We start from the raw sequence: 11,021 nt of genomic DNA, 5'->3' as shown, positions 1-11,021 counted from the left end.
ATGTGTACGTTACGTTGATAATAATGGGAAAGTAAAAGAGAGACTTCTTGAAATTAATGAATGTACGGATAAAACTGAATTTGGGATTGCTAAGAATATTTACGATACCTTAGTAAGAAACGAATTAAATCCAGACTTCATCGCTTTTCAGTCTTATGATTTTGCCTCAAGCATGTCTGGCCAATTCCATGGTACGCAAAAAGAACTTTCAAGACTGGCCAATCACCATATACCTTATATCCCATGTCAAGCGCACCGTATTAATACCTTTTTAGAACATGGCTGCAATGCTAGTGTCATAATACTAAACTTAATTGGTAACCTAGAGAGTCTATATGTTTTTTTTTAATGCTAGTACAAAGCGGTATGGAATCCTTAGTTAGAAATTATCTGAAATTGAAGGTAGTTTGCAGCTGTGTAATTTATCAAAAACGCGGTGGACGACTCGTGCAGAATCGGTTAAAGCAGTTTGGACATCGTTTGAAATAATTCTTGAAACTTTGCAAGAAATCTCCTCTTCAAATTTGTCGATAGAAATACTAAAAGCCAATCATTTGCTCTGTATAAAAAAATAACAACATTTGATTTTATTGTTTCAATAATGTTTATGAAAAATGTGTTATATAAACTCAAAGCGCTCACAGAGCAATTGGAAGCCAAAGAATTGAATATAATTGATGCAAGTAATTTAATAGAGGGTACAATTAAATCGCTTGAAAACATAAATAACGATTCGGATGGACTGGACTCCATTATCAATGCAGCTCTTACATTTTCAAAAAAAATAGATTTAGATCCAGTAGCAAATTTTAACAAACATCATCGTAAACGGTCGATACCAAAAAGAGTGGATTCTAATCCAATGACTCAATCAGAATTCTCATTAAAATTATTTTATCGGAAAGAATTTAAACAAGTACTAGATACACTGATAAACTTAACAACTGAACATTTAAAAATTACAATTGAAATACTCAAGCCTTTATTTAATATTTTTAAAATGCCATTTGACAAAAATACTTGTTCATTAGAAAATATTGCAGGTGCTGTAAAATTATTTCCCGAAATGACAAAAAGTGCGAAAATTCACGATATTGATGCAATACATGCAGAAATTGAAATTTTGTTAAATCAATGTGACGGAAAAAATTTAACTAACATTTTTGAAAAAGCTGAGTTATCAAAATCAATTCTTCCGTGGGCTAATCGAATTTGTCGTTTAGCATCAACTGCTCCTGTTACTACTGCATCTGACGAAAGAATGTTCAGCAAATTAAAATTAATAAAAAACTATTTAAGGTCCAAAATGGACGATCAGCGATTAAACGCACTGATTATGTTGAATTGTGAAAAATACGTAACAGATAGTTTAGACATTGATAATCTTGTACACAAATGGGCAACGCTGAAGCATCGCAGGGTTCAATTGTGAAGAAAAGATAAAACTTATATTAAACATATTTTTTCGCGTGTACAAAAAAATTAACTGAGGAACTTATTAGTTATTATAATAGTTTTAAGTACTGTAACTCATTTTATAACGATTCTATAATAATTAAAATGTGAGGAATTATAATAAATAAACTTTTTCATATTATGTTTGTTGTACTTTATTCTATTCTGATACAAATTCAAAATAATTAGTAAGATATTCTAAGCTTTAACTTAAAATTTAATCGAAACATAAGGTAATAAAGAAATTATAAATGTAACTAATAGTAATTTAATAGTTAACAAAAATTTGGAATTTCCAATTATAGTCGGCAATTTTGAAGACTATACACTCCCCCATGATCTTTTTCTGAGATCGTCCCTGGGTGGGTATCGCAAAATAGGCAATTGCCGAATTCCGTCCCGGGTTGCTGAAAATGACCGAATTCCGTCCCGGGGGCGGAGCAACTATGTCCGAATTCCGTCCCGGGGGTGGATAAACTATGTCCGAATTCCGTCCTACTACCTGTAACTATGATATAGGTGTGAAAATGTTCCATCAGCCGTGACTTTTGATCATTCGGTCAATTTTTTTATATTTGTATCGGTTGAAAAACAGACAATATTATTATCGGAATCGTTATGAAGTAAAAACGTCTCATTCTCGTTTGTCTGTAATGTCATATCGTTCAGTGCATTATGAAATTCTGAAAAAGTTTTCGGTAGTTTTGGTAAATGGGCAAGTCTAGTGTATCCAACGTTTTTTATTATCAATGTAACATCCTGTATTGTGAGGTTAAGAGAACCAGATTTTTGCAACTCAGTCTGCAGAAGTTTTGAGGGTCGAACAGAGGGATCATCAATGGCTTTTCGTTTTATTGAATTGCTTATTTTTTGTCGATCTAATTTTTGAATATTATCTTTTTTATGGTTATAGATCAATAAACAATCGCTTAAACACGTGCCATTTTCGTCAATTTTTAAAAAAACACATGTTTTATGAGTACTGCATGTCCACCTAACTACATTATTTGCTAACTGTTTCTGTCGACGGAATTCCGTGCCTTCAACGATTATTATAGGTTTGCCTTTCTCACCTACCACTGTTTCGTATGCAATACCAGCCATACTGCAATAAATAAAAGAACGGACGAACAAAAACGTAAAAAATAACGATAAAATAACAATCGATGCACTCTCGTGAATTTCTGACGAATAACTGACGCCTCTTCATATATAGTTTCGATATTAAAACGATTTAATACGATTTCGTAATGCGGAATATCTACTATTAAGCTATTTTTAAAATGCCGATTAGGCGATAAAGATATGAAAAATATAAAATACGATATGAAAATTACATTATTCTTTTGCATTAGGTAGGTATACACAACGTACACATAAATACAGATTACACTATTACATTACACATTACGTTTTTATTGCAAATAATTGCGATAGTACAAAAAAACGATACCTACGCTTAATGTCAGGCGAAGCCTCTTGAAGTTCTATAAAAATTGAACTTATATTAATACCGTCTAAAACACTAGTCGGGACGGAATTCGGACATAGTTTATCCACCCCCGGGACGGAATTCGGACATAGTTGCTCCGCCCCCGGGACGGAATTCGGTCTTCAGTTATGGAACCATAGGGGGCCCGGGACGGAATTCGGTACCAGCCGCAAAATATACTTGCCTCTGAAAATATTCGAGTTCGCCACGCCACTAGTCCGGCAGCTGTGACAGTTGAATGCAATAATACATTTTTGTTATTATATATACTTTACATTAATAGTTGACTAAATTAGTCAACTATTAGTCAGACTAATCGTAAACAAACAAACAAAAAAAGAAGAACAAAGACAATGTTGAGTATTCTGAATAAATTTCATATACTATTGATGACTTAAAACAGGGGTCGGGAACCTTTTCGTAGGAAAGAGCCATTTTTTCAAAAAAAATACAAAACTATGATATCCAGGAGCCACTCTGCAGGTTTGAACAACCTTTTTTTAGTAGGCAATAAAAACATAATAATACGTCTTAAATTTAGAAAATATGGAAAACTTTATTTCATCATTCCATTATTATTTATATTTATATTATTATTATTGTTTATACAAATATAATATTATTTAGTATAATATAATTTATATTTTACGGATATCGATATATTGATAATTATCCAAAGAGCCGCAGGTTGCTAGTTAAAGAGCCGCAGGTTCCCGACCCCTGACTTAAAGTCAGCTAGTTCTAATGTTATGTCTAAAATGTTTTTATTGTAAAAAAAAAAAATATTTGATTTTTATCAAATATTATAATTAAAAATAATAATATATACATATAATCTCAACTTATAATGCAAAATATAAGTGAAGTTATTTTTAAGTACCTACCAGCTTTATAGCTTAATTTGTTACCAAAACGTTAGTCGCAATACATTTTTTACTTGTACATGACACCATAGGCGTAGTATGGGGAGGCCCCCCCCCAAATTTTGTTAAGCCCCCCTAAAATTCTTCTTAGCCCCTTGTGTAAAAATGAACTATTTTATACGTCCATGGTCCATGTAGGTACTATGAGAACTGAAGAATAATTGTTCTATTATTTATTTTTATTTTTATTTCCAAAGAATATTTTATTTGATAATTCAAATTTTAAATTATTCAGTTATTTATACATTATATTACATCGATATCATTAGCAATAATAATATTTTGTTAGAATATTATGTTATTTATATATTAAAATATGATATACACTGGATTTCCACTTAGTGTGATTTATGAATATAGCTAATAATCATCATTAGACTAGTATAATGTTATCGCCATCGTCTATCGATATTTCTGGGAATAATACTATTTAGGATAAAAATAGTCCAATTATAGGGGCAGTGACAGCGTTAACGAATAACGAGACTCCATTACGGACCGGTATGGGTAATGGTGAATCGGCCAGATTTGTAAACATTAAACATTAAAGATTTAGCAGTTACTTTTGTCTATTACGCCGATTTTATTATGTCAAAATAAGTTTTCACCGTATTCTGATTTCTGATCACGTGTTCTGTTTTATTGTTAATGTTTTTAAACAAAACATCAAATATTATTTTTTAAATACTACTTTTTTTTTAACGTAACGATGTTTTGTATATTTAATAACTTAAAGAAAAAGATAAAGATGCCATGATGACACACTGCAGATGGGCAACATTTTAAAATACACATGTGTATTGTGTATTATGTATAATAATAATATAATAATAATTAGTCCCCTTAACACCCTTCTTTTATCAGTCTTAAATGCACTTACAGCTAATAGCACTATTCCATAACCTTATCCACATTAAAATTAATTAATTAACATAATATCTTATCTCTATTCCTTTTCACATTGTATTACTTAAAAATATCTATACCTATTATATAATCAACCAACACAACATTATATTATGGAAAATTAAACAATTGTAAACTTGTAATAGCATATAATATGCTGAAACATTTTAATATATTAAATTTAAAAAAATAATATAATAAGTTAATAGTGCTTTTGTAGATTAGACTTTAAAAATAAACAAAAAAATGGAATGAGTTAAATATGCAACAGTTTTTTGTAAATAATAAGGATTTAAAAACTTGTCTTGTAGATACGTACATGAAATCTCATACACCTATCTATAATAATCTAATTTATATTTTACCTATTTAGTACTTAATATTTATATCATAACAATGTTAACAATATTGATTTAAGATTTACAACAAAATAATATATATATAGACTACACCTCCACCATACTTCACCACTATTTGGGCCGGTAACTCCGTATTCCTACTGGGCCGGACTACCGCTAGCACGCCTCTGCCTGTCACTGCCATCCTGGACTCCAGTATTACCAACCAGTATTTCTAAATAGTCCTGTCTAAGTAGGAAGCAAAGCAATTTGTACCGACATAGTTATATATAAGATATATTAAAGAATTATTATAACTAATTAAAAATCTTAAAAATCCAGAGTACCTTTGAGACTTTAATAATAAATGGGCATTTTTTAATTTTAAATTACTAACATAAAAAAAAAAAAACTAATTTTTAATTCAACATTATAAGACCTTTAGTAAGGATTAAAATACAAAAATACGAAAAAGAAAAAATTGTTTTATTTAGTTCACATTCATAATAATATAATAAATACACGCAATAAAATACATAATATTCATACATTTTGAAAATGATGATGCATAATGATGATTTCACAAGTTATAATTATTGTTGATTATAATAAAATATTTAAAATTAGACTTAAAAAATAAATATTATACTATTTTTTTAATTCACAAATCTTTTAGTTTAGAAATAAAAATTCCTTAAAGAAGTATCCAGTTATACCAGTCCCATGCTCTTTTTACAATTTAGTATTTACTTAACTTAAATCTAAATTTGGGTGTATATTTGAATATTGACATTCTAACAGTGGTGATGATCATCAAATTACATTAGTTAAAATTATTGTTGAATATAATAATAAAATATTTTAAGTTGTACTTAAAACAATTTAACATAATAGGTACATGTACATAATTTAAAAAAAAAAACACAAAAACTTGGTTCAGAAATAATAATTAAAAGTGCATTTTGTTAATGTATCGTGTACATATTTATATAATTTGTATAATTAATTAAAATTTAGTAAGATAATATATAAGTGATTTTAATTAAGTATGGTATTGATTACCACAATAATCATCATTAAACACATGGAATAAATTAAACAACGATTTTGAAGATATACCTATAGCCTCATTTAAAAGCATTGCATACCTGAATACGTACCATGAAATTATTGAATACAATAAAATTCTTATTATAAATAGACATCAGTCTATTCATCTCTATTGGTAATCAAAATATTATAGCTGATTTAATCTAACTTTCAAATTTAAAGTTTAATGTCCGCGGTATAGCACTTTGATTATGATGGTGTGTATTAAATCATATTACCTTTTAGGCCTGGTGCACACTTGCGTTATTTTAACACGCGGCAACGCTGCGGCACCGCGGCGATGACTCCGTATTCAATGCACACCTAACGGCAAACCTATACCTATACATACAGTATATAACGTCATACATACGTACGGTCAGTACGACGTTGGAACGCAAACATAACACTTTTCTTTTGTGCAGTTTTGCAGTTTTCACTTACATATATTATTATTTACATATATTTTCAGTATAAATTTGACACAAGCGATGGAAATTTATAAGAGAAAACGTATTATTTTTGCGTACCTTGTGTACAAAAAATATGTTTTAAAAAATAAAAGGCGTTATTGGGTACACCCATTTACTGATTTAAGACTTACGAAAGGTATATTTTATACGTCTTTTGAAAACTTATGAGAAAGCCCGGATAATTTTTTTAACTACTTTCGAATGAGTATAAAATCTTTTGACGAGCTTGCCGTTAAAATTTCGATGAAGATTAAGTCAACAGATACACATTTGAGATTGTCTATACCTCCACTGGAAATGTTAGCTAGCTGTTACTCTGAGGTAAGTACTAAGTACATTTTGAAAATTCTGTTTTTAATTTTTATTTTAAGACGGATAATATATTAATAGACAATTAATACAACAAGATACAAAAATATAGTAATAAACTAATAAATTTGAATACAATTTTAAAATTAACACAAAACATGATTAACAAGCCCAAATTAACTAATTAATTAAGGTCCATCCCTAAAAATGTCATTGCTGTCTTCTTCGCTATATGCCTGATTGTCCATAGTTGTGGAAGACGAGGCTGATGGAGATATTGTGTTAAAATTCATAGTCGTACTTTGTGGTTGAGGCAATGAAGTAGTTAGACGTGTTTGAGAATGTATGGGAAATTGACGACGATTTAAGTAATTGGAATGGTGAGGCGAAGGATACAAAGGACCGGATACATGTGTAGGTGTATAGTATGGAACGTTAGAAGAATATTCATAATTCTGTGTAGCTGGTGGATTCCTCATCTGCTGTATGATTTTCAAAACTTCACAACGAAATTGAAGCTTTTGATCTTCAGTGAAATTACTGATAGATGGTAGGATACTTTCAAAAAATGATCTGTCTGGATTAATTTCTGAAACGGCTGGTACAATCTGAGAAGGAATTGGTGCATTCATAAAATCAATTAGAGAAGTCTCGAAGTCATGTTTACGTTTTTTGGTTAAGTTTTGGGTATAGGTAGGAGGAGTTCAGACTCTTTTTGTTCTGCTGTTGTTTGTTCAGACTCACTCAATTCTTCTTGTTCACCACCTAAACTGCACTGCGACTGTGTTGTAGCACCAGCAGTTTTCAAAAACGATAACTGTCGAGCATAAACATACCGTTTACCTATTTCAGCAGCCTGTCCAGATTTTAATTTTTTTTTTCACTTTTTGTGTAGGTGTCCTTGATATTCTTCCACTTTTGTATAAATTTATTGCCTACAATTGAGAGAATGCATAAATATTAAAATAAAAATATAAATAAATTACAACTGTAATGGATTACTCGTGCCTACATTCAATAAATTATTGTTTGTTTTTTATTATTATTATTATTATTATTACCTATATTTTGTATAATATTTTTTGAATTACGGTAAAAAAGTCAGAAGTAAAAAATTCCGGTATAATATATTGAATCACGGGAAAAAAACCAAAATAATAAAAACCAAATATTTATATTTGACTAGGTATATTATGTCATTTTTCATTAGACATAAGTTTTAATTTTCTAATTAAAAATATTGATCAATAATCCAACTGCCCAGGTGTTCTATCAGTTGAATACTATTGTCAGTGGCGTATATTGGGGGTATATATTTTATTAGGTACTATTATAAGTTATAAGTTATAAATTATTTCTATATACGCCACTGACTATCGTAACCTAATTTGTGCATTTTGAATAATTAAAAATAATATATACATATAGGTATTTCTACCACAAATATGGTGCGAGAAAAGTTGTCCCGCGCAAAACAGTTGAAAACTTTTTAACTGCCATCTCTTATACAATAAGATATCGATAAAAAAATTTTTTATTATTATTTTTTCTTTATTTGACTGTTCAAATTTTTATTGGTAATTTCTATTAATTTTACTTAATTTAACTGAACAAATTATCAATCTTTATTATTTTTTATTGACAATTTTTTAAAACGTATAACCTATTTGAAATTATTATTAGTAGTAATTTATGTTTGTATTGACAATTTTTGAAAACGTGAAACTTATTTTAAATTATTATTCTTATTATTGTATTGTGACAAATTTTTAAAACGTATTTAAAAATTATAAAATGTTCAATTTTTATAGTTAAGGATTGAAAATTTAAGATAATGCCCGGGTAAATGGTGCTTACAAGCCTCTGACACCTGGGCAGTTGGATTATTGATCGAAATTTTTAATTAGAAAATTAAAACTTATTTCTAATGAAATATGACATATAGCAAACTATAAAAATTTGGTTTTTATTTTCATGGTTTTTTTTGCTTTTTTTTTCTTTGGTTTTTTTCCGTCTACCTAATATATTACACACATAACTTTTGTATGATTATAGGTATTTGGGTAGTGGATGTAATCAGATCGATCTACATCTGACCTACAGGATTGGTCATACAACAATTGGGAAGATATTGAGGAGTCTATAATGCTATTTGGGAAGTCTTACATGAAGACATGAAGAGTGCTTTCCCGAGTTGACAACGGACCGATGGAAAAAATTATCTGAAGATTTTCAAAAATACAGTCAATACCCTAATTGTCTCGGGGCGATAGATGGGAAACATGTGTGGATCAGAAAACCAAAGATGAGTGGTTCTCTGTTTCATAATTATAAGAATTTTTTTTCAATTGTGCTACTAGCAATTGTTGATGCGAATTATAAATTTATATATATTGATGTTGGTTCTGTTGGGAAGGAGTCAGATAGTACTGTTTTTGAAAGAACTCCTTTCTATAAAAAAACTTAAGAATAATGAATCAAACATTCCTAAGAGTCAGCCTCTTCCCGGTACAGTTGGTTCAAATATGCCATACACATTTATTGGCGATGAAGCATTTTCTCTATCACCAGATATAATGAGACCTTACAGTGGTAAAGTTTTATCAGACACAAAATGAATATTCAACAGATTATCCCGAGCGCGGAGAAACGTTGAATGTGCTTTTGGAATACTTTCAAATGAATGGAAAATTTTTAACAAACCTATCAATGGAAATTTGGATTTATCTATACTTGTGGTGAAGACTTGCTGTGCCCTCCATAATTTTATAAGGACTAGAGATGGATTCAACGTCGAAGATGTAATGACTATAGAAGGACTCATTGAAATCCAACAAGATCTCTCAAGACCACCCAACCAATCAATTCAAATAAGAAACAAGTTGGCAGATTATTTTGTGTCTGATGTGGGTAGCGTTCCATGGCAAACAAATTATATTTAAATAATATTACGTTATTATTATGTTTTATTATTATTAATATTTTTTTTTAAAGCTATTAATCTGTCTTATTTTAATCTAAATAAAAATCAAAAAATATCTAGGTTGAAACATTTTTTTCGTTTTTATATAAATTTACTTAAAAATAGTGTCAAGCAAAAATAATATAATATATCATATAAATATAAACTGAAAATAAATTTCAAAATAACTTACAAATTTCTTTTTTGTCTCTATCGTCCTTCTCGTCAAATCCGTCACAAAACACTCGGCAAATATTTATCCATGCACCTCGTTTTTTCTTCTTGTCATGGTAAGTTCCGACAGCTACATTCCATATCTCAGGATAGTTTTTTACCTCACCAATGAATAATGCAATGTCCACATCCTCTTGATTTACTGCCATTTGCACGATTTACGTATTAAAAAAACATGTATAAAATAAACGTGTTTGCGTCAAAATTACGATAGTGTGCACTGACCAATACGATACAATGAACTGAGCGACCGCAAGTGAAGGCGCGGTGACGCTGCGGTGCGATAACAACTTGCGACAAAAACTTTGTCGCAGACGGACGCGCGTCACCGCAGCGTTGCCGCTGTGATGTGTGCATTACGCAATTAAATTTTGGGTTTTCCATGCCGCGTTTGCGGTGCCGCAGCGTTGCCGCGCGTTAAAATAACGCAAGTGTGCACCGGGCCTTAAAATCTTTAAATAAAAGGACTAAAGAGAAGCTATTCTCACAATGTATTTTTTACATATTAAGGTAAATTAAATAAATTCACAAAATTGCTCTTATTTATTTTTCCAAATTTTAAAATATCAAAAAATTTCAGCATTTTTAGAAAATAAAAATCTAAAAAGAATGTCAAATGTCTATAGAAATTTTGTCAGATTACTGATTTTTCTTTAATATTTTTTTATTATTTTTATGGGTTGTCGCACATACATTTATAAGCACCATAAATGCATGTTAAATAATTTTCGGCAATAATTGTGCAATTTCATGGTAGTTAAAAGCTAATTGTTCATAAAAAAAATTTTAATTTAAAAATTGGTAATAATGGTCTGAGGAGTATCCAGATGACCGGTCTGA

General features: G+C 29.8%; 1 protein-coding gene across 1 annotated transcript; it reads left to right on the top strand.

Moving 5' to 3' along the window:
- The first annotated feature begins 601 nt into the window (after positions 1-601).
- On the top strand, positions 602-1,432 carry LOC149059482 (uncharacterized). The gene has a single exon (XM_089224369.1). It carries the CDS (start codon positions 602-604, stop codon positions 1,430-1,432), a length of 831 nt encoding a protein of 276 aa, XP_089080495.1.
- Positions 1,433-11,021: the final 9,589 nt, after the last annotated feature.

This window comes from Diuraphis noxia, unplaced genomic scaffold (assembly GCF_037042655.1).
Source record: "Diuraphis noxia isolate RWA-SAM2 unplaced genomic scaffold, SU_Dnox_SAM2 contig0001, whole genome shotgun sequence".
Taxonomy (NCBI): domain Eukaryota; kingdom Metazoa; phylum Arthropoda; class Insecta; order Hemiptera; family Aphididae; genus Diuraphis; species Diuraphis noxia.
The sequence above is the reverse complement of the archived record's forward strand: the minus strand, read 5'-3'. Positions and strand labels throughout refer to the sequence as shown.

Coding starts and splice junctions, on each gene's coding strand:
- LOC149059482 (XM_089224369.1), top strand. CDS start 602: ATGTTTATGAAAAATGTGTTATATAAACTCAAAGCGCTCACAGAGCAA.